Here is a 24,833-nt window from a genome sequence, read left to right on the forward strand (position 1 = left end):
CTTTACCACTTCAAGTTCACATTTTAGAGAATTTTGAAGAAAATCGACGCTTTCGCCATTGAATTGAAACGATAATATTCTGAAAAACCGACTCTTTCTCAGGCCTTTAACCTCTTTTGTTAGAGACGTCAGATCCTTTGACTCAAAATTCCCAAATTAGTGAGAGTTCCATTTTTTATTTCATCCAGTGATGGCCAATTTAAGGTTTTTCTGCTACGTAATGTTGCTTTTTGATCGAAATCATCAACAGAATAATAAAAATATATATATAAAGGGAGAGAGAGAAACCGGGTAAATCATAATTCTTTAGTGGTTTTGTTCGCTCACAGCTGATGCAGACAAGTTTTCAATGAGCTCATAGAAAGTCACTTTTCACGAAACAAGGCAGCGGCACAGACAAAACTATCGTAACATATCGAACTCTCGGACACTTCTCGGAAATATGGCCAGAGAGCCAACACATACACACAGACACATATACACTAATAGATCGTTTGCTTCGTATACGACTGTACACAAAGATGGATAGATATATATCTCTAGTTGAAATACTTACCGCTTTTTGAACCCTTTGTGAAAAGTGTCAGATACAGTAAAAACATTCGCAATTGATGGTTTCATCTCTTACGGATTCGCGTGTTTGTGTTGGTTTTTTTCAGTTTTTTTGTCTTTCTCTCCGTGAACGTGAGACGTTCAAAAAGTTGGCATTCGTTAAAAAAAATAATCGGGAAGGATATATTCCACTTAAATAACATATATTTTCTTCAATAGTTAATGGAAAGATCTCTACAACAAATGGCCGATTTTGAATTAGTATTTTACTAGCACTCTTCTCAACATCACCCATTCTGAATTTTCATTTTCGGCCACTGTGTGGTAGTGTGATAATCCTGCTGGACTCTCATTGTGAGGATTCAGATTCAAATCCCATTGGCGGCACAGTGCTGGTCGGCTGAAATTACAAGTTAGTTCCTCATTTGTGAAGAAAAGCAGCGCCGCAACTAGGGCGGAGCAGGCGGGTGTCGTGCCCCGGGCGCTAAACCCGAGGAGGCGTAAATTTCATTCTGAAACCTCTCCTTCAATATTATAAGCGGGCATCAAAATGCGCTCTTGTCCCGGGTAACCAAGCATCTAGTTGCGGCCCTGAAGAAAAGCCTCTCCACAGAGAGCAAATAGACCTTCATCACCAGGGGGTGCACAACCACCGGAACGAATTCAGCTCGTCAAGAGATTCCATCCGGTCGGCGAAAGGTCGTTCCTTTAGAAAAGTATGAATATACACAACACGATAAATGCCTAGACTGACCATAGTTTCTTCATGATACAATGGGAAATCGGGATCTATATATTATGTTGCCAATTATTGCCGAAAAAACTGTCGATGGCTGTCAAACTGCCAAAAAAAAATTGTTAAAGGCTAATATATTCATGTCATGAAAATATTCCCAACTTTTAATTTAAAATGTTCCAGTAACTCTTGCTGAAAGTAAGATAAAAAAAAACGAGACTTTTTTTTATGAAAAAGCTGGGACGACAAAAATTACGATAATAACCCCTAAAATACAGGTCATATTGTCACCGTGTATATGCAATTTCCTGGCTCGCGAGTGGAATAATTACTGCATATCTGGCCCGTAGATTAAAAAGGTTGTGAACTCTTTATTATTCAACATGATACTTACATAACATGAAAATTCAAGCATTTACTATCTTAACTTCGAAATTTATAGGACAAATGTCAGCACTACCAGACCACGAAACAACCCCAAATCTGACATCAATGCGTTAGGGGTCCACACATACACCGAAAATACACATCTGGGCATGCACCGATTCGTTTTAAATTCCGCTAAGGAATAAATATGAGTTGCATGTACGATTGAGTAGTAGTCTTTTTCAGGGTCTTTATAATTAAATGTTCCACAGTTGGAAATGGCCATAAAAGGAAAAGTACTGGACAAAATGTTATCAAATTTGGTAATAGTTTACAGGAGGTCGTGGGATTCAATTTTCCGCAAAAAAAGTTTAAAAACTCACCGCTAATGGGGAATGGTGCTGTATGCAATATTGTTGAAAGAAATAAGACATGAAGACATCGGTTTAAAATGCTTTTAATCGTTTCTAAAACGTGTTACAAAGCATGTTCAATGTGGCGTCCACCATTTTCTGAAAGCAAGTTAAAACGCATTACTACGTTCAACAGTAGCTTTTAGTATATCAGGAGGAATGTTACAGACATGTCGGTGTGTATCGCATTTTTCAATTCCGCCAAATTGTTTATGTTATCACCATAAACAGCGCTTTTGAGGACTTCATGTCTTATTTCGTTTAACAAAAATGCATACAGTGCCATTATCCGCTGGTGGTGAGTTTTTGAACTTTTTTTTGCCGAAAATTGGCTCCCATGTCCTCCTGTAAACTAGTACCAAGTTTGATATTATTTAGTCCTGTAGTTTTCCTCTTATGACCATTTCAAAGTGAAACTTTAATTCCAAAGACCAAAGTATTTTAAATCAGTATTTAATAAATGTTCTTCTCAACATATATATCTCCACCCATCCCACAAAGTTTTATTTGCATTCTCAAGTGAATACAAGAATAAATACTATGGAAATTTCAGAAGCGAGAAAAATCAATTTTAAAATTAGAATTATAAATGAATTATGCATACAAAATTTTTGGTCAAAAATATACTTTTTATCAATACAAATGAATATTCAATTTAGCATTTTTGTATTCATGTTGCATTTCGAGAAACGGCACACGCCTACAGGAATTTAATTTTGAGCATTTTTATACAGAAAAGGAATTTTTTTTTTTTTGGTGATTATTCGAAAAGCGAGATGCAAAGAGAGAAGTATTTCTATTCTAGAGTCACGATCAATTTTCTTGGTAGCATCCCAGTTTTATTTGCGAAAAAGAGTAGTGGAAATGTTAGGAGGAGTTGTACATGGCGCGAACGACTCCCAGGGATCGAATGCACTCCTTTCAATTAAGCCACCATCTTCAGCAACAAGAGTTCAAATGTCGCTGCGTGGATCCAAAACATCAAAGAACCTCGAAGAAGTAGTTACCGTGAGACTTATTAGGAGCTGCTCTATCGAGTGCCGATTTAAATTACCTTGTCTTTTGTCTTTCGGAATAAGTTCCCGTTGGTGGAAAAGGTCGCATACGTATATAAACTCAGATTACTCCGGAATGGGTTGTTTTAGAATTTTCTCGAATAATGAATATCGCCAATATTATGTATTCGGAATGAAACATTGCTCTTCTTCTCGAAAAATTGTAAAAGCGTCTTGTAACGCGCTGGGAAAGAGAACTCGCATAAAAATCGCTGAATGTCAAAAATGACACTGTCGAAAGTTTTGTGAATGGATCCAGACGTTGACTGCGATTGTTACTTGAGAAGAAATGAAGCCAATTTTTATTCAGTTATTTCTGATTTTCTGACAAGGTCGGATTCAATATGGTCTCTTCACTTTTTTCTGACAACCCGACAGGTAAAAAGAGCGTAACGGATGCGACTCGAGTACATTAATTATATCTACCATTCACGTGGCTGAATCAAAAACGACACTGAGTGACACTCGGAAGTATATAACAATCACAACACGAAAAATACCTTACTCCCATCATCATATTTTCTGTAAAAAATTATTATACAATTCATTGTTTGTTCCTTTTCCTGAAATAACTTCAAATAATTCTTTTTGAAAATGCCTGTTGTAAAATATCTAATGCGAACATATCATCATATATTTTAGTAGGTTGATTCACATTAACTAATTGCAGAAATATTAGATGATGATGCGAATGAAAGAAATATGAGTAAAACTTAATGAAAACAACTGTGTGTGCTCAATATTTCACAACCGTGACAAATATATTTTTATTATGCTTACGATACATGTCTGAAGTAGTGGTTCCCGACAAGTCTGGAGAAGTGTCTTTGAGAAGCGTGAAAACTCACGAAATTTTAAGTCTTTTACTGCACACAAACAAAATTTCATCCGCGGTTTCGATTCTCGTTTCATTTTTTTAACTAATAAAAACTTATTTTTTTTGAAATTTGAAATTTATTACACACACACATATTACAACATATAATACAGACGCAATATACAAAAAAAAAAACAAAAAAAAACATATATATTACCATTTATATATTAGCCCAAGGGATTACATAATCCGTCCAGGGCATATTGATAGTGTAGTATATATTGGGGTTGACAACAGACCAATGGTGTATATAATTAAAATATAATATTGTCCTCACATTACATTCGTAAAGAGAGAAAAAAAGATGCATGGGATTAATATTCAATTGTGTTGATTTTGTTTATGAGTAGTTTTCCGAATTTGTGCAGTGATTTTTCCGCCTTTATTTCGTTATTCAATCTATTATATTCTTTAGGTGCTATGTATATGAATTGTTTTTGTATTATGGTTTTGTTTGGTTTAATTATGGCGTATTGAATTCCGTGTTGTCTTGTTTGTCTCTGCTGGTGTTTAATTCTGAACCAATCGGGATTTTTCTGAATAAAGAATAATATTTTGTAAAGATAGAGTTTATTGATGTTAAATCTATAATCATTGTGACAGTCTTGGATTATATTTATTTTTTCAGATATATTATTCACAACTTTTCTCAGAGTGTTTCTTATTATATTTATATTTGAGTCATAATCACCGCCCCATACCGATATACCATATTGTATGACTGGTAAAATCCATGCGAAGTAAATAGTACGAAGAAATTTAGGGGATATAATATTTTTCAAGCAGTAAATCCTGGTATTGATGTATTTTAGTTTATTGCTTACTGTCACCGCTTGAGTTTTCCATTTAAGGTTTTTATTAAAAACGATTCCAAGATAGTTTATTTCATCGGACTCCTTAATTTCAGTACAGCGACACTCATTGCGTGAGCAATGACCTACATGATATTGTATTGTTATTGGTTCTATATTTCTGTTATTATATAATTGAAAATGCATAAATTTAGTTTTATTTAAATTAAGGGTCAATTTATTATATTTTAGCCATTGTGAAATTATTGTCATATCATTTTCAGCTTTATATTTAAGGTTTAGGTTATCATTATCGGAAATGAAGAGCACTGTGTCATCTGCATAACTAATAATATTTCCATTCATTTGTAGGTGTTGTATATCATTTACATAAATCAAAAAGAGTATCGCTCCGAGTACCGATCCTTGTGGGACACCGCTTACTATTTGCTTAAAAGATCCTATTTCATTTTTAATTTTAATTGCCTGTTTTCTGTTCGTTAAGTAGCTTTTAAACCAGTCGTGTATTTTTCCTCTTATACCAGCCTTATTAATTTTATCCAGAAGTATTTTATGGTCAACGCTGTCAAATGCTTTACGTAAATCCAAAAAAACAGCAAGGGTTTTTTTATTGTTATTGACATTCTTGTAAATGTATTCAGTGAGTTTTAGAACTGCCATTTCTGTGTTTTTATTTTCAAGAAATCCAAATTGGTTTTTTGCAAAGTAAGAGTTAGAGTTGAGGAAATCCATAATTTTCATTTTCATAACCCGTTCTATGACTTTAGACATAATTGGAAGTATCGATATTGGGCGATAATTATTATAATTATTAATATTTCCAGTTTTGTGAATAGGTCTAACAATGGCATATTTAAGTTTATTCGAAACATATTTCTGAGGAATCATTATCTCTTTGTGAATTGCAGTACATATTTTATTAGAAAAGACTCATCTTATATTTTTCTCTTTGACCCATTTTTTTAACCCTTGTTCTAACTCGTGACAGAATTGCGCAATTTTGTTACTGGTTACTTAAAAAAGGTATCTAAGAAGTTCCAAAAAATTGGATATTAATTTATCATGTTTTCTTTTGTAAATTTTTAATTAACAAATTTTGATCAATAGAAATTAATTAAGTCTGCATAATTCAAATGTGAAGTAAACAGAAATTTGTAAAGCTTTATATGTGCGATGTGAAAAAAAATAAAAAAAGGAATGAATATATATATATATATACATATTTATTTATATATTTATTTATTTATTTATTTCTGTTTATGGTCGTAAGAAAAAAAGTTTTAGATCGAAAATCATGAGATGAAATTTCGTTTTTGAGGAGTTATAAAAAGAAGAATTTTTTTTGTGAACAAAATTTAAAAGATGCTCTGGCACACTCTCTTGTAAGACCTTCCAATTTCCAAAAATGTTAATTTCGTTCAAAAACTTGTAGGAAAACTAATTTAAAAAAATCAAACAAAGCGCTGAGCTAATGCAATGTCGGTGAAAAAATTTAAAAATGTATTTTTTGACTGACATTTGATTGAGCAGTAAAAGTGTTAAACTACCCTGTGATAGTTTCTTTAAAGTCAGGATTACATCATAAAAGTTTGATAAAATATATTTTACAAAACTTGATATAAACAACCAGTAAGCCTGTTGGTTACAAATGTGACCGATACTTGTATTGATTGCATTTTTCAAGTTTCATAAAAGAACTTTAATAAAACGTTCATAATGTAATCCCGGCCCAAGACACTATTTATGTAAGCTAGTAATAAGATGTGGGGAGATCCATGCAAATTTTCTCCTCCCTTGCAAATTTCCACTCTCTTGTATAGGCCTCGGCCAACCAATATTGAATAAATAAAATAAATAAATAAATAGCACGTGTCAATTTCTGAGCACTGGGGTATTCGGAACGAGAAGTTTGTAACACTTGTAAAATATTTTGGCAACCCTTTACTAAACATTCGTTGCATGACACTTAGCAATAGATATGCTCTTAGCTGTCTGAAAAGCCGTTAATGTTTGTCGTCAAACCAAGAGGCTTTAGGAATATTGATGAGATGGAGAAAAAAAATCAATTCGGAGTTATTTCTCTTACAGATATGGTAGCTAATTTCCGAATAAATGAGACAAATTTTCTTAATTTTTTTGACAGATTACTAAGCACCTCAATGTAACCTTCGCATTCTAACTTCTTCACTAATGAATCAATATAATGGCGAAATTGACTCCACTGGTTTTTCGATACAAAAATGCACTGCTCTCTTATCATTACTGTGTATGACTCAGCATCAGATGTTTTTTCGTTTTTCGGTCTTTTAAGAGGGCCTTGAAAATTCTCTTTATAGCCTCATAAAAACATGATGGATGATTTCAGTTTTCTCATGTATTGTTACGGATGTGGACAGCTGGGAAAATAAGGACTCCGTTTATATAGAAACCCTGTATACAGGGTGGATGCTATCGACCACCCAATAATTACACACGTGATTCCTTGTGAAAAACCAATATCGAAAAAAGTTTTTCGTTTTAAAATCGGACAAATATTAAGGGAGTTATAACATTTCGAAATTTTGTGACGTGTCAGTTTTTTAACCGCTAGTTACGCTCTTCGCCATATATATATATTTCCTCACAAAGCAGGTTGCCGCTAACTCAAAATGAACTGAAACATTCAATCCCGCGTGAGAAGCCAAGTTCAGTTATTTTCTTTCACGATTGGCGCTTTTGCCTCTTCGTGTAGAGTGATGTTAACCTTGTAATTACCTGTTACCTTCGCCCAACCATATTGGCTAATTTATTACCAGATTTATAAAACGTAAGCCAAACGAGCTCTATTAGAAAACTTTTTCTCCAAAAAATCAACACTTCTTTGCCAAAATGTGATTATTTTTGTCACTATTACGTGAAATTTTTTGATCGAAAGAACAGGGGAAAAAAACTGGATTGCATTGTTTTAACTTCTTTGATTATTCTCGGGCTTATAACATTGCTGTCAGCTTAAAAACGCAAAGTTATGCGGTTGGTGCACGTTCGGTGAATTTCGCAGGATTCGAAAGTGACGTCATAAATTTTTAATGTGTTTTAACTCCATAATTATTGGTCAAGTCAAAAGATAAACTTCAAACACTTTACCATATTAGTTCTTCACAAATAATCACGAGTGCGATTATTGGGCGTAGTATCCACCCTATATAAGGATTATTGAAATTACTAACTTTTTTGATTGAGTAATTGAAGTCAAAATCTGCTCAAGTTCGAAGACGGAAGTATATTATAAATCCGTGAGATTTCTCAATAAAAGAGCATTATTTTCACGAATGAACACGGGAAGATGAGATTCTAGCAATAAATTATAGTATTTATTTTTCTAAATTTATTTCTAGTTTGTTGCTAGTCATTTTTTTCTTCCAGGAATCGCATCGCATTACCTTAATATTTTCAGTTTATTTGTGTTAACTCAAGGAGCGTATCCATTTCCGAAGAAGGAAAAATTACTGTATCATGCTAAATTCAATTTTCCATCATATGTGAATGAAGACGTACTAGAAAACGGAGAGTGTAAAAAAAAAAAGAAATATAAATAGTGAATAATACATTTCGTTGCACATTAATGAAAAATAAAATGGATGCCACTGCAGTACGAACGAAAATTGATTATCTTTTACCGGAACAGAATTTTTGAACCGAGATTCAAGCCAAATAATTTCCCATTCAATTTTTCTTTGGAGAAAACCTGCAGTGAGCTAAAGGTTATTCCAAATAATATTTGCTTTCTGTTCATTTTCTCACGAATGAAAAGTCACGGGAAGATCAATTTGAGACATTTTTTTTTTATGAATTTCATTGAATTTGTGTAGAAAACACATTTATCTTATCTAATATTTGTGAGGGGAAAAAATACTTCAAGATGGCAGAAATTGAATTCTGTCTTTTCAAAAATGATTATTTTCCACCTGTCTGAATCCATTGTATGGCATCTTGATGCAAAACTATTCTCTACTATCAAGTTTCAACCTTTCTCATATATAATAATGTCTCTAATATAACTTCTATATCGCGAGTGAGTGACCCCATTTTGTATGTGTATTGAATCGTGTAGATTTTTGCATGACATTAAATGGTATAATGTTGCATGTCAGATATATGGGCCGTGTAATTTCAAAACAAGAGGGATCCATTTTCTTTTAGTTTTTTATTTTATTAAAAGATTATGACAGTTATTTTCAGTTTTGCTATACATCTATCAGTAGTCATAATACCTAAAAAGCAGCTAAATTTTGGTGTGTGGAAACAGTGATTGATTACGAACCAGATAAGTAAAGAAATCAGCGTTTCAAAAGCGGATATATCAAAATGTGCGTAGGCATAGATTGTGATAGCATAGCTAGGTTGCAAATCAAGATAGATCTAAAAGTTTTTTTTCCTGAAAGTAATGTTTATACAGAGCTAAAATTTGGTGAAGACCTGTGTTTATCTAACACCAATTTGAAAAAGAAAACTTCGATAAATAATTCAATTAGTTGTTTTGTTACTCCTGAAAAATTTCTCAAAAGTGATCTTTCTAGTTGTGAAATTGGACGGCTCATATATGATCGCCATCGAGTTTATCATAATAGCGACTGAGACGAATAGTAATAGATTCATAGCTGTTTCTTATTACCGTTTTTCCGGTGTTTGTAATGGACAAAAATAATAGCAAAAGTAATGGATACTTTTGAAATCGTGGAACAAATTCAAAACTTCAGAGCATTGTTTCTAAATTTCCTGGTGCATTTGCAGAACCCTTGAAGTAACTTTCACGTTTTCGACAGTCCTCGAAATAAACCCCATTATTTAGGTACCTACTGAAGCAGTATCAATGTTCTGAAGAACTCTTGAAATACCGTATCTGCGTTTTATGGAACCATTCAAGTGATGCCCCATTCTAGAATACCCTTGAAATACCGTATCTACGTATTATGGAACCATTCAAGTGATGCCCCATTCTAGAAAATCCTTGAAATAATAATACCCATGTTTTCTTCAACATGAATGTACTCATTTGCACGTTTTTGTTTCCGTTATTATTTCCTATGAATATCCATGTTTTATTCCCAGCCATGTCTCGGGGTGTGTGGAAGAATCTTATTTGTGAGGACTCTATCCACAAATGCCTACAGACATTCAATTTAGACTTCGGATGAGGGGAGAAGTTTATCAAGCTGAAAAGATGAATAACATTTTTGGAGACTTACCAGCCATAAAGGAAGAATGCTAGAAAAGGCACTGTAACAGCTAAGGCAAGATTCGAGTAATCTTGGACGAAGAAAGTAACTCCGGCTAGCATACACACGCCTATGCTCCTGGCTACGAAGCACAAAACTGTCACGAAACTATGTAAGTCTATACCAATGATTTCGAATGCTGAAAACGTAAACACAGAACAAATAAATATGAAACTATTGAGCATGTATTCTGTTTAAAAATTATGCATAAATTACTTGATGTGTGACTTGTAAATAAAGCAGCAATACCTGATGTTCGTTTGCCAGTCAGCAAATTTGATTCTTTCCAAAAAAGTTTTCCACTCACGTAAATGCAAATAAGTATTTTTGGGTGTACACAATTAATGTTCTTCTATTCTGACATGTAGACAGCCGTAACTATTCAAGAAAATGCCACGAAATACTTATAATGGGAGGAAACGTGAAGCAATCCATACGCAGATAAGGCATCCATAAACTTTCTTGGGGACAGTGTATTATATATTTTTAATTGCTATTTTTCTCGTGATATATGTTCTTATATTGGGTTATAAATGGCATCAATATTTTTTTACGGACATTTTTTAGCCACTTCATTGTGAAGTTCCGCTATTGTGGCATTTGTATTTGGAACTTTAGGGAGATACGAGAAAGATATTGAATGTAAAATATGATGGTGTCTACCAGAGGGCATTTTTCATGCAAATAGTAGTGGACATGCTAATTTTTTGCAAACATGTGACCAAACTGCTAAAGCTTCGTGGCAGGTACCCAATCATCTCTATAGCAAAACCATTTACATTCTCATTTCTCCACCAAAGATTATGACTTTACAAGAACCTGCTTCACTGGTGAACTTTTTTGTGAACACGGTGATTCTGCATAAGAAGATATGATGAAATCTTACTTCTTTCAAGGCGCTTCGAAAATTCCTTCCATTCTTTTCTTTCAATTAGACGTTCCATCAATTTTCGTTAGGGTAGTTGAGGTTAAAGACGGCTCAGAGCAGAGGAAATTATACTCAACCGGTTCACAATAATTATTATACAGGGTGATTATTTAACTCCTCTTGTCGCATTTCAATGACGAACTGTTGATTCGATCCTAGAGGCACAGTTCCCGTTAGAAATATTATCCTATTAACATAGCGTGGAACTCAGACACGTCATTCATGTTGCAAATGGGATTTATAGTTATTAAAATTAAAAAAAAAATAGCTTTTTACACGAATACTCTGTCCTCAAACACCCAAGAGTTGCTGTATTTTAGAAATATATGACATCCATATTTGTTATGGGCACCTTTTTCTCAGCCACCTCGTTGGTCATTTTGCCTGTTGTTGCGTATTTGTATTTGAGTGATCACCCTATATGCAGCGGTATGATTTTCAAGTTGATTAATGTTACTACTTATGTAGCATAATATTTCGATGTTAATGTTGTCGAAGGTGGAAACTGGGACGATTGAATGGTCAAACTCACCCATAGAATGAGCTGGAACAATGAGTGCAGCGACCGTTAGGCCAACCAGGCATCTGAACACAGCGAAACTGATGAAGTCCGGTGAAAAGGCAGTTGAGATGCCACTGATGCATTGTACGAATAGGAAGATGAAGAAACAAGCTCTTTTGCCGATCCTTTCAGGAAAAAATATAAAACAAATGCTCTTAGTTAAAGGTCCATTATGGCATACAATATTTCAATAATTAATTTTGTGAAATACGGCATATTGTGTAGTTTGAATGGAAGTTTGTTTTATCCCAGAATATGCACGGTGCTGTCAGGCCCGTCATTTGGGGGGGGGGGGCAAGGGGGCGTTGCCCTCCCTGGCTTTCGAAAACACACTAAAAATACATTGAGTACATGTGCTTTGCCCCTCCCCCCCCCCTCTGGAAAAAGTTGAAATGACGGCCCTGGGTGCTGTTCTGTTAAAACTAATATTGAATGCTTACTGCACATTATATTATAGCATGATCAAATATTGATAAGATGTCTCACTTGGCAGTTAAAACGTGGCAGATGCATTGTCCTACGAATATCGATGTGGTGAAGGTGGAAAGTAAGATTGTTACGTAAATGCTTCTTGAACACACGAGGTCCCACTGAAAGAAAGAGAAAAATCATCTATAGAAAAATCAAAAAATGCAATGACAATGATCAAGAAGGATGTTTTTTAAATCTTCCATTCTTGATCGCTGTCGATCCTGTAATTGAGAGTTATCATGGGTTTGATGTTGGTGAAAACAATATTCTGGGTGTTTTACGAAGAGTGTCAGAAAAGTTCCACGGTTTATTCTCAAATTAAAATACGAAGTATGATAACCAGAAAGTGAGATGGTGAACGAAATGATGACGAATTCACCTGTGATGGTGGCATCTCCGTAAAAAGTAAACCGAGAGAAAATATAAGAATTGAAATTTTTATACATAAGTATCATAATCCGCAGGAAAAAAAACATTTTTTCCCCACAAGTATCTCTGAGTGTTTGAATTTCTTCACTTCTGACAATTTCACGACTTTTCAGTGTTTGCCATTTTGGTATTTTCACACGTAAAAACTTTATAATTTTTCTGTTTATTTAAGTTATTTTGCTACGAAGTGCAACTAACACAGCTGACTTTATGTGTTTTTGCTTATGGTTTTCATATTTTATTTTAATTTCAGAATAGGCTATATTAAATTTTTTTAGTTTTGATACTCACTGAAACTTCCTGTATATGCTAAATCACATTAGAAAAGAAGTAAAAAAACGAGCAAATCATCATGTATTTACACCAGAACTCCACACAGCCTTTCTATTCCAATGTAGACAAAAGTCAAAGCTCATAAAAATGCATAACAGCTCTCCTAATTTCAAAATCAAAAATGCTCACTGTAGAAATGAATGCCGATATGACTGTTTCACGAATAACGCTTTACGATTGATTTTCGACAATTTACATCACAGTAGTGCGTTGGATTTTCTATCAAGCTTAAAAATAAAATTCAGCATATAAAGACAATTTATGCCTCAGAGTATTTTGTATTTATCAATTTTCAATTTGAATATGAAATATTTTATATATACGTAGAACCTCTCAATATTTGAATATTTAAAGAATCAAAAGCTAACTTGAAAAGCATCAACAACATGCAATAAATAGAAAATTTCTTTTTTTCATTAAAATCTATAAAATCTTTAATTTTCTATAAAATCATTTTATAGCCGATTGAAGCTAGTGACTGGATTTCTCCATTAGTGAGAAATTAATCGATCAGTCGAAGAGTTCTGCATTGAGGTAGGACTGAAGAAATCTTAATGATCTCCATTTTAACTACAGTAGAGAAAGCAATAAAATTATAGTTATCATACGAGACCCTTTACCTAGCCCTTTAAAGTACTACCGATACACACTTCTTATCATGTATATTATATTTTTATCATTACTGTAGCATAACATTACTTATTTGCAGCAATTTTAATTACAAGACAAACTTTGGTAAATTTTCTTTCTCTAACTTACATGCTCAACCCACGCTCTGCGATCCAAGTGTGGCCCTCGGAGTCGCTTCCTCAAACCTAATTTTATAAAAATGAACTGTACGGCACATTTATAGATCACTCAAATTACCATCGCTGAAGTTCCACATCATTCAAGTTGCCCACAGCGCACATTCCTAGGCCATTGGTATATTTACAGATCACTTAAGTGATTCAAGGCACAGTTACAGATCACTCAAGTGATTCTAGGCACAGTTACAGATCACTAAAGTGATTCGAGACACATTTACAGACCACTTGAGTGGCCCTTCGAAATGTTTCCAAACCAACGAAGTGACTCGCATTCTCCAAAATAATGAACTCCTTTTCTCCGTACGATCATATTTTTTTCGAAATCCTAAGGAAGAATTAAATCTCAATTTGATCGAAGTAATAAATCAAACGATATTTATATAGACTCTCTTAGATAAAATTATCAAATACTTAAAAGAATTTACTTCATTAAGTAAATGAAAAAAAGACAATAATAATCTGTTTTTTATGCAGGAACCCATAACAAAGATTAATTTCATCTCGGACCGACCATTTGTTATCGAATTACTTGCGGTAGAAAATGAAATCAACTTAAGGAAACTAAATTATGCGGACCACGATGATAATAGTAATAAGAAAGAAATCACGGAGAGATATAAAGAGGAGGGAATCGATACAATCATAATCTGCTCATCCGCGCAATCTTGCCGTAAATTGATCAAAAAGCAACATCGTCGAATCCATTCTAATGAGAACGAATTAATCAAAAAATTTCGCGGGAGAAACGAACGGAATGCAATTTTTCATTCAGCTGTCGTGAAATGGAACTCACAAACAGCAATTAGTTTCACGTGCATTAACCCGAAATTCAATTCCATAAGCAGTTTCAATGAGAGATTGATTTCTTTCGTTTATAAACAGAAAAAAACAACAACATTACTTTCTCATTACGTTAATGTAAATTGTAAAGAAAGAAATTCGTACACTACATAGAGATTGAAATAATCACCAGTACTGGAAAGAATTTAATTCCTCGAAGCATTGAAATTTTCTATGAATTTTGAAACGATAAAGAAATTTTGAAACGGAAAATAATTGAATTAGAATCAGTTCAGGTGTGGTAGAAAAATATAAGACTGATAAAAAGCATGGGAAAAAATAATTTTTAATTAAATTGAGAATTTTCTCAGTTATGTATATCTATAAGATGAACTAGGCTTTGTATGGCGTTGATTCGGGGACTCGGAAAGTCACAAAAGTATCTCACGTTTTTAATATGTATTTGAGATGATTTCAAGAATTAACGCTATCTTTTGAGAATGGAAAAATCTTGGAACGTACTCAAGAGAATAATATCGTGAGATATATTTCTGTCGGGTATGCAATGAGGAATAAGTTCAATTTGTCTCTTGGTGAAAAGGTTACAGGTCATGGAACTGGAGTTTGAAATTATAACCGGTGATTCTTTATGTTCAGAATTATCTATACACCTCGAGGAAGATTTTCTATTTCTGAATATTTTTAATTTAGAAGAATCGCACATTTCGAGTCAGATTCAAATAGATTTTTATGTTATCTTTTCTTTTGTTAGATTATTCTTATGACTCTACAACTTTACTCTTATCTTATATTATCTTATAGCCGACAAAACTCGGGAATATCGCCTTGGGGCAATTCACGCCTTGCTACCTTTGAAAGGTGGGTTGCAGCGGAATAAAAAAAGAATTCCAGCCACAACTGGAATTGGGTCTGTTCATCTCAAGAAAATTGTTAGTATTTGAATCTAAAAATATCAATGCTAATATAATTGGAGATTTTCACGAAGGTGCCATTGAGAAGTGGCGCAGTGGTAAAATGCTCGTCTTCCACTGTGAAGGTTACCTTCAAGGTCCACGGATTTGAATTCGGGCAAGAACATCACAAACAGGTTCTTTACCTACCGAGCGGTAGGGTGACCGCGATAGATGACTACTTCACTTCCCACCCAACTCGACTAGTTGGAAAAATGGCGGTATATGACAGGAGTTGGTGTGCGGTAAAGTAGTCATTGAGAAGAGATTCATGGCAGTTTCTGGAGAGCCTTTTGACATAAGGCATGATTGTTTTCATCTTGGTAACTCTGTACATATTCATTTCTGATGAACCAAGAGGCACTGATAAAAATTTGGAATGTTACGCTTTGGAAAAATTCAAGGGAGCAATAATATTACGATTTCTAGCACACATCTAGGCAGGAGCTGCGTAAAGTAATATAAGACATATGATTAATTTATAGAAAATAAGTTTGTTGTTGATAGAAATGGCCGTATAGTCGAATCCCGTTATAACGAATGCCAAGAAACTAGAAAAATCACTTAGCTATAAATAAATTTCGTTAGAAAAAAATTCCAGGTTTTTGCATTGTTCCTATGTAAACTGGCCTGGGGGGGGGGATTAGTAAAGTGATCACAGTAAAACGAGATTTTTTTAGCTATAATGGTATTGGACTGTATTACGCCTCCGAATTTTGCTACGGGAAATCATGAACGTATAAATTATAAAGTAGTGAGGGCCAAGGACACTGCCCTGAGCAATTGAGACACCTGATTTGTCTAGGATTAGATCGTTCATGTGGACTCGAAAAATACGTGAATCAAGATATTGTTTAACAAATTTAATAATGAAGATTGTTAAGTTTAGGCAAGTAAGCTTATGTACCAGACCATCGAGCCAGATGCTGAAAATACTTTAATTATTCATTCTATAGGTTATTTACACTAGATATAAAGCGAAACGTTTAGAGAAATAAGAAAATTTAAAACGAATGTAGTCGTCAATTAGAAATCTAAAATAGTCAAGCTGCTAATTATCATTTCCCTCTCTGTTGGCGTCACCGAAACCACTGAAATTAAGTGGACATTCTAGCGAACCGACATAAATGGAAGAAACAATTTGGAAACTGACGAAAAAAAATTATAGGAGAAATATTTCCTAACCGTCTGACGTGTTATATTACTTATTTATAAATTGCTATTAGAAATATGAGAAATCACGTTAATGCAAGATATACAGAAAACTGGGTGTGTGTGTTGTGAAGATATTTACTTTTTGAGATGTTGATTTTTTTTAGGCAGGAAAAAACTCCTCTCTGTCTCTACGGGGGGGTCGAACCCAGGTCCATAGTTTGCCGGAAGAGCGATCTCATCACTCAGCTACACAGGAGATAGAGATTTTCCTTAATTGGAACGTATATATACCGAACGGGACCGTGCAATGGACACGATCAGCTAATATCTCATGGACGACAAGCCCCCAGATGGCTATATTTATATATATAAATTATGCCACATATATAAATCATGCCATATATTAATATCTTCACAACATCCAGTTTTCTGTATATCTTGCATTAACAAGTGGAGAGCGACATCATGTCATATATATATATATAACCATCTGATGGCTTGTCATCCACGAGCTATTAGCTGATCGTGTCAGATTGTCCATTGCAAGGTCCCGTTCGGCATATATAAGCTCCACTGAAGGAAAATCTCCTCTGTAGCTTAGTGATGAGAGCACTCGTCCGGCATTCCTCACCCGTCCTCACCCGGATTCGACTCCCGTAGAGGCAGAGATGAGTTTTTTTCCTTTCAAAATCAACATCTCAAATAATAAATATCTTTACAACATCCAGTTTTCGGTATATCTTGCATTAACAAGTGGAGAGCGACATCATGTCATATAAATCGTGTTAAACTAGGACCCTGTTGTCAGCTATTGGTTAAAAAAAAGAACTATCTATTATAGTTCTTAATGTAAAATGATTGTTGGTGTCAAATCCACGTGCGGCATGAACTACACAAGATGTGGTATGAAACTATTTTATTTTTAACGCGGCATACTGGTATAAGTTTTATGTGCCAAATACCGTTTATATGTTATTCTAGGTTTTCAGAAATTGTGCAAGAAATTTCAATAAACATAGTAACCAGTATTTTAGCGCATAAAAATAAAAATAAGAATCATAAACAATCAATCATTTCATAACGTATATTATTGATTTTTATGTTGCACATTGGTTTATAACAAACATTTTTTACTTTCATATTCAATGGTTTCCTTTGTTTTACGTTCATTCAATGGGTAGCAGCGGAGCTCCTTACCCAAAGGTTCTCTATTCAAGCGATATTTACGCTAGGGTTACCAGCAGTCCCCCTTTTTAATGTCATTTCAAGCGTCCTCCAAACGTTTCAGGGAGAACTCGCCTTTTTATCTTCTTTTTTAGTTTCCGGAATTATTTTTTTTTCCTCCATTGTGAAATACATTTCTTCATTGATATGAGTGCTTTTGAGGGGTTTTTTTCCCAAAAATGAATGAATGAACGCCAGAACTTTGCCACTGGACTTATCCCGTTGCCGAGATCTCTTCCAGCCCAGCTCCGTGGCAGAGTCTGAAACAGTTTTTTTTTCCTCTTCCCAACAGATAATTTACCAGTAGCCGTCGAAATTCAAAGATTTTTTTCTGTTTCTGCTGTTTTTAGCATTTTTTTTTTTTCTTTAGGAGTTGGGAAACATTGTTGTAGCTGGTTTTATTATTTAGAATTGTCACTACTTCTTTTCAAAAAATTAGGATAAGAGTAACCTTAATAAGCGTAACCTTAATACCACGTCGCTAAGGGTGAGTGCGCAGGCGTCCTCCTTTTTCTCAGTTTGTGAATCTGGTAACCCTAATTCACGCACAATATTCTCCTTTATAGGCCATAAAATATTTTTTCGGTACGGGAAAGCGAATAGAAATCGCACTCGTTCACAAATGTTCAAATGACAATATAATTTATTATTTTCACACATCAAATGTTCAGCAGTATTCTTACAATTAAAGAAACGAAAGTGTTTATTTTTTTTAAATATATACGACGCATCGATTGTAGTCGAGAAAAATACGTGCCAGGTCAAAATTTTTACATGCCCCTGTCATGTCGGGCAATATTTGTCCAGCCCTGATAGGTACATAATTAAATATATCTAATCGGTTTCGTACTATATAATTAGATAATTACGTTAAATAAATCAAGTAAATTACTAACTTTTTACCCAAATTTTAATCGAACTTCATACAAATTGATCGAGTCATTAAACGCAACTAAACTTTTTAACTGCGATTAACAATTGATCGATTAATAAACTCGATTAATTGGAACAGCCCTAGTTTTTAACATAACGTAATACTAACAAATGACATTCTATCCCTGTTGAAAATATGTATCCTTAGTAATACAGTCGAATCCTGTTTCAACGAATACCGTTATAGTGAAAATCTCGTTTCAACGAACACTTTCTAATCTCTCCAGATAAGAATTCTTTTAATACAAAATTTTGTTAAAACGAAGTGATTTCTCCAGTCTCTTGGAGTTCGTTAAAAGAGATTCGAATGTAATAAATAATAGAGAAAAAATAAGAAATCCTCAAATGTAGTTGAATGAAATGAGGAGTAAACAAAGTGGCACTCAGTGACGTGACGTATCCAACATGCAAGGAACATAATCTAACACAATTACAAATAATGGGAGATGTTCCTCAAGAAATCAAACAATATATTTTAATCCCAATAAACTTCCCGATATTTTTGATTTTTAATTAATTTTTCCTTAAAAAAATCATCATATCAGAAAAAGAAATTCATTCCCTCAATGTCATTTAACTTTAATTGATCGTGTATTTCTTTCTTTCTATTTTGAGAAAAATTAAAGAAACTAGCGCTGATTTCATTTTGAGTGAGTTTTATTTTTCTCTTATGATTATTTAAAAAAACAACATACATTTTATAAAATTATAACAGGTTCAATAAAAGCATTTTGATAACAAAACTATTATTTTAGCTAGGAGCGTGCTCTTTTATCTTTGAGATAGGAAAGAAAAACAACAAGTAACAAATTGTATCTTTAAACCAAAGAACAAATGAGGCATGAAATTGAAAAGACAAACGGTTTTTTATTTCAACTTAAATGGAAAAAAACACATATACACACATTCCAAGAGAATTTTTCGGCCAAAAAAAGAACAGTTTGTGGAGAAAACTGAAATGTAAGAACCGAAAAAACATTTATAAAATTCGAAAAAAAAAATATATATATATGTTTGTACTGAAGTTTATAAAGAATATATTTTGAAATAAATGGTCCGTAAATACAAAAGAAAAGAAAAACCTTGGAAATCGAAGTCCGTTAAAGTAGTTTTGAGTTTGTGCAAAGTCGCGGTTTTCAAAATAAGGGCAGAAATAAAATAGCAAAAATAAAACAATAAATAACTTGGAAAGAGAAAAACAAATATATATATAAACTACGTATTGATTGAAATGGAGATGTCTATCACGTTTCCCTCCCTCATGATTATTTGGAAGTCACAAAAGAACTACGGAAAGCTACATCACAAGTGGTCAAATCATCGAAATGTCACGTACATAGCAAAAAAAGAAAAAAAGACATACGTTATTCTTCTTGGAGGAAAAATTCACAGCTGTTTGTATGTTGGCTGATGTCCTTATTTACATAAAGAACTAAATTATATTATAATTTGAAAAATTCCAGCTATTGGAGAATTTTATATAAATTTTCCGTCTCACTGAAGTTTTCACTGAAGTCACACTGAAGTCACGAAAACTTTGCCTCGAATCGACAAATTCAATAGAATTCAATAAATTGGGATAGAATGATAAACAATTTAGTCACCATGTTTAATTAATTAATTGAGGATTAATATAATTAAACATTTCTTGTGTATTTCCAAATTTAATAATCTCTGTTGACTTACTTATAACGATTTCTTCGAATAGTTAATATTTTAATTTATTTTGAATTAATTTTGCTCTACTTTACTGTTACGTATTTATTTACGATGAACATAAATCGAAATTTTAATAATAATTCTTTAACCCTGTATCTACCGGTCGTAATTTAAATTTCCAGGTCAGATAATTTGTTACGTACTAATTGCTAAAAAAATAGTATTTTTCTTGTCTTTAATTAGAACTAAAATGGTAATTATTTAATATTATCATTATATTAATAGTTTATTTTTTATATCATGTTCTTCTTTCTATAATATAACATATAATAATCTTTCAAACATTGACGACATGACATTTATTAACAATAATATTCATTTCAGTGAATGCGATTCAAAAGCCATTGTGTGGTTTTGTTTTATTTCTATTTCAAAAATACATATTTCAAGTCGCCAGATAAAAAGAATCACAAAACTCTAATGCTTTCGATGTTACTCCACATCTGTGGTATTTAACTGATGTTTTGAAGGCGTTGCAGAAAAAAAAAAAACATAGAGAAAACTAAATTAAAGTAGAAAAGTATAGGTTATGGACGAAAAGTTCGTGTTTAAAACACGGCATATTTACCCTTAAAAAATGAAGAAGAAATGCTAATGAAGTTGGAGAGACGGCTTTTGTAAATGGCGCAAACTATCTTTTTTCGCTCTTATTTTTAGTATATTTTCACATTTCTAAGTTCTTAGTTTTTTTTTTGTTCGAAATTTGAATGGCTTCATTCGTGACAGCAGAGTTAGTGACAAAAATCCGAAGAATCTGAAGAATGCGAAAAAAATTAGAATTTTTTGAGGGGGAAAAAACATGAATCGGAGGCTATAAGACAATAGAAGCCAGAAATGGAATGTATTTTTCGTATTTTATGAGTAAATAAAATATTTTCTCTCTTATAGAAATATTTCTTTTATTATGAAAATATCATCTTATTTTATTCATTTTTTTAATTTCTACCTACGACGAAATTCAACGGAGCGTTTTGTTGAAAGTTCAGTTGATTTTTTGAGGCCAAAAAAAAGTAGAATACAAAGAGCCTGAGGGAAAAATATTTTGATTACAAGAAACCCGATAACACGATAAATTATTCGATTGGATATTTGTTTGAAACACGAGAAAATAATAATATATCTACGTGCCTTTGGAAACAACGCGGCAATTATTGTTAATATGCCGTCAGGGAACCGAAATTTGATCGAATAAATAACGTGTAACTCGATATTACGTTAATAATGGCACAAAAATATCTCGTTTTTTCTTCAAGAATTACTTACTAACCGAACGGCGAAAATAAGGTCAAGTTTGATTTTTAAAACTTATATGCGAAAAAACGTGGTATGTACGTTTTTTTTTTTTGTTTTTTTTACCTCGTACTTATTTGGTTAATAACATTTCGTGTACATTGTATTAGTATTTCAATGCATATTATTGTGCGAAGAAGGCGCGGGGGGCGGGGGCTAACTCCTTGTATAACCTGATTATTTTCGTATTTGGATATCCTCGCACATGCTTTTTGAAACTGTGTCTGATTGTACATGACACAGGGTCCTTTAGGTCTCACACCAGGGCCCCAGATATATTTTTCATTTTTACTTGTTTGTTTTGTCCAGTATCGCACATTTGTGTATACATTTATACTGGTACATGTTACTTTGAATCTCGTATTTGAATACATATTGTCAAGGAGTAATCTAGGTACCCTAAAATAGGGCACCCCCCGATCTTATTGTATAATCTGATTCTCTTCGTTATATGTCTGACCTCGCTCATGTTTTTTGTAATTGTATATGAATGCTCATACGTGACTAGGGGTCCTTTGGAACCATGATAGAGGGAACCTAATTATTTATATTTCTTGTTCTCTTTGTAACTCAGAATTTTCTTCGGTGCGACCACGCCCTCTGGGACATTGCTCTTATATTGCGTAAGCGACAGAGCCTGTTCGAACTCGGTTAGTTCTGTACATGGTATGAAGAGTTCCCGATTCCTATGAAAATTGTTGAAGTCGTACTTCCACAAAACTGAAACCTTAAGTGGAGTGTGGTCGCATTATCAAGAGTTTAATAACATGAACGCCATGGAGAACAATCTGGAGTTTCAAACAGTGACCAGGTAAGCAGTGACGCGTTATCTGGGTGACCAGCTAACAAGGTTTGACTGTATATCCTTCCAGCGCCCGAATGGGGTGGTGGTAAGATGCTCGTCTATCACCGTGAAGGTCACGGCCCCGGGGTTCGAAATCAACGGAGGATATAGATAACATTTTTTCCCTAACGAGCGTAAGGCTACCACCTATAGACAGCGCCTTCATTTCCAACCCATCTCATTAATGGCAGTAAATTGCGATATAGTGATATGGCCGGAGTTGGAGTTTAAGTAGATGTACAGTCGAATCCCGTTAAACGAATACCGTTGTAGCAAAAATCTCGTTTTAACGAAGACATTTCTAATTCCCCAGATAAGTCTACATATAAACAATGCAAAAACCTGGAATTCCTTTATAAGGAAAATTCGTTGTAACGAAGTGATTTCTCCGGTCTCTTGGAGTTCGTTATAACGGGATTCGATTGTATAACTTTCCACCGATTCCATTTGCCCCGAAGCAAAAAGTAAACTAATTCAAATATAAACTCATGAAACAACAAGACATGACAGATGTTAAACAAACTGGATGAAATTTGGAGCCGTAAAAACATTAAAGAGATGATAAACCGGATTTATTAATATTAAAATATAAATGGGGAATATATTATTTTTTATGTGTATAATAAGAAATATTTTTTTCTGTTTATAGTTTTTCAGAAAAATATAAATAAGCTTATGATTGCATAATATGCAAAATCGTATTTTTCCCCTTTCTATGCTGCGTGATCATCATCATAAGCATCATAAACGAATGAATACTGAATGGGAATGCAACAGCTGTCCTTAAGTGGCATCTCGTGAATGTACTACCTAGGTATATAAGTGCGTTGTTATACTACTAATGAAACCAAAATATCAATTCGATCCTTTGCTTATAACAGATAACATTAATGTGATGCATGGATTCGGAATACGACCCTTGAACATATGCTTTAGATCTTTGATCTGATTAGCAAACAACTATACGTGTAATCAGTATATGATATATTTGAGGGGTTCTGGTGGCCTGGAAACGGAATCATAATATTAAGACTGGAGATTATGGAGCTCACTTTGACAGACTCTCGGATTTGTGATGGACAGATCTGGATTTAAATTTATCCTGTATGTATGTCACTAGACTACAAACGTCAATTCAAATATTTGTGACCCTTTGGAATACATACAAACTTCTACTAAACGTGTTTTAAACTATTATTTTAACCTTTTACCTAGTGACGGTAATACAAAGCACCAGAATGGATAATTCCTGTTCTGACTTATTTCTATAAAAAAAACAGTATATTTTTTTCATTTTTTTTATCTTTGATTGGAACCAAAATGACCTACTATCTAAATAATTTACATGATAATTATTTATTATTATCATTACAGTTTTTTTATTTTTGTTTATATTTATTATCATTTTCTTATTCCACTTTTGATAATTTGGTAGATACAGTGCCATCTTAACGCATGGGTTCACCAGGACTCGGCCAGGAGGCCTCACAAAAATGAGACCTGGTAAAATGTAAACTTGCTAGGTAAGGCCCTCAAAAAAATACGTTGGTCCAGGGGCCCAGGATAACATTGAGACGGTCGTAAGTGGATAAAGGGTTTAAAGGCAAAGTTTGATTCGATACTATTTTGAAGAAAAAAATCCGTAAATTCTTGGCATATATAATACGGATTAGGGCTCGACAAATCGCAAAGAACTCACGTGCCCGGTCAGGCATATAATTGCATTCCCGAATTGAATGTCCGAATCAAAGTTCTACATGCTGAAGGAATATTATTAAATATTATTATTGGATTTACCGTTAATTCAGTAATTTGCTGCTTAGGTCGGGCACGGAATTGAAAAAAATGTATGCCTGATAAAAATTTTTACGTGTCCTTTTCGTGTCGGGAAAGGGATTTGTTCAGTCTTGATACTGATACCATCCTCATTTGAAATTTATTTAACTTCACAGTTTATCAAGTCTAATCGAATTTCACCTGACATGTAATCTGAAGTGTTTCCGAATGAGTTCAACGATTGAGGGCTGTCACGACCTCTGAGGCTCCAAAATGTCGATTTTTCAACAACAAAAAAAAAAAGTCGTAAATATAATATTGCATTTGATTTCGAATCGAAAGCAAAATATTTTGTGACAATCGATTAATTGTCTCTTTCAAAATAAAAGAAACAAATATGAATGACAGCGTGTAAGTATCGAAGAAAGAAACTTTGATCGTGTTTTTACTTAGATCGAACTTCTGTAGTATTTGGAGTTCATCTGTGTAAGATTTAAAAAAAAGAAAAGAAACTACTACACTAAAAGTTATGTAGTATAATTA

General features: G+C 33.5%; 1 protein-coding gene across 1 annotated transcript in view; it reads right to left on the minus strand.

Annotated features, from left to right (window-relative positions):
* LOC149089828 (beta-alanine transporter-like) overlaps nucleotides 1-24,833 on the minus strand; it is a 110,059-nt gene that overhangs the window by 22,679 nt on the left and 62,547 nt on the right. Inside the window, exons 2-4 of the mRNA XM_089235428.1 lie at nucleotides 12,043-12,146; nucleotides 11,527-11,681; nucleotides 10,037-10,205 (exon numbers count right to left, since the gene is read on the minus strand). Coding sequence (XP_089091554.1) covers nucleotides 10,037-10,205; nucleotides 11,527-11,681; nucleotides 12,043-12,146 — 428 coding nt within the window. The remainder of the gene's footprint in view (nucleotides 1-10,036; nucleotides 10,206-11,526; nucleotides 11,682-12,042; nucleotides 12,147-24,833) is intronic.

Source organism: Pholcus phalangioides, unplaced genomic scaffold (genome assembly GCF_987345545.1).
Source record: "Pholcus phalangioides strain wild (caught in Gottingen) unplaced genomic scaffold, Ppha-v1.0 ptg000001l_1, whole genome shotgun sequence".
NCBI lineage: Eukaryota > Metazoa > Arthropoda > Arachnida > Araneae > Pholcidae > Pholcus > Pholcus phalangioides.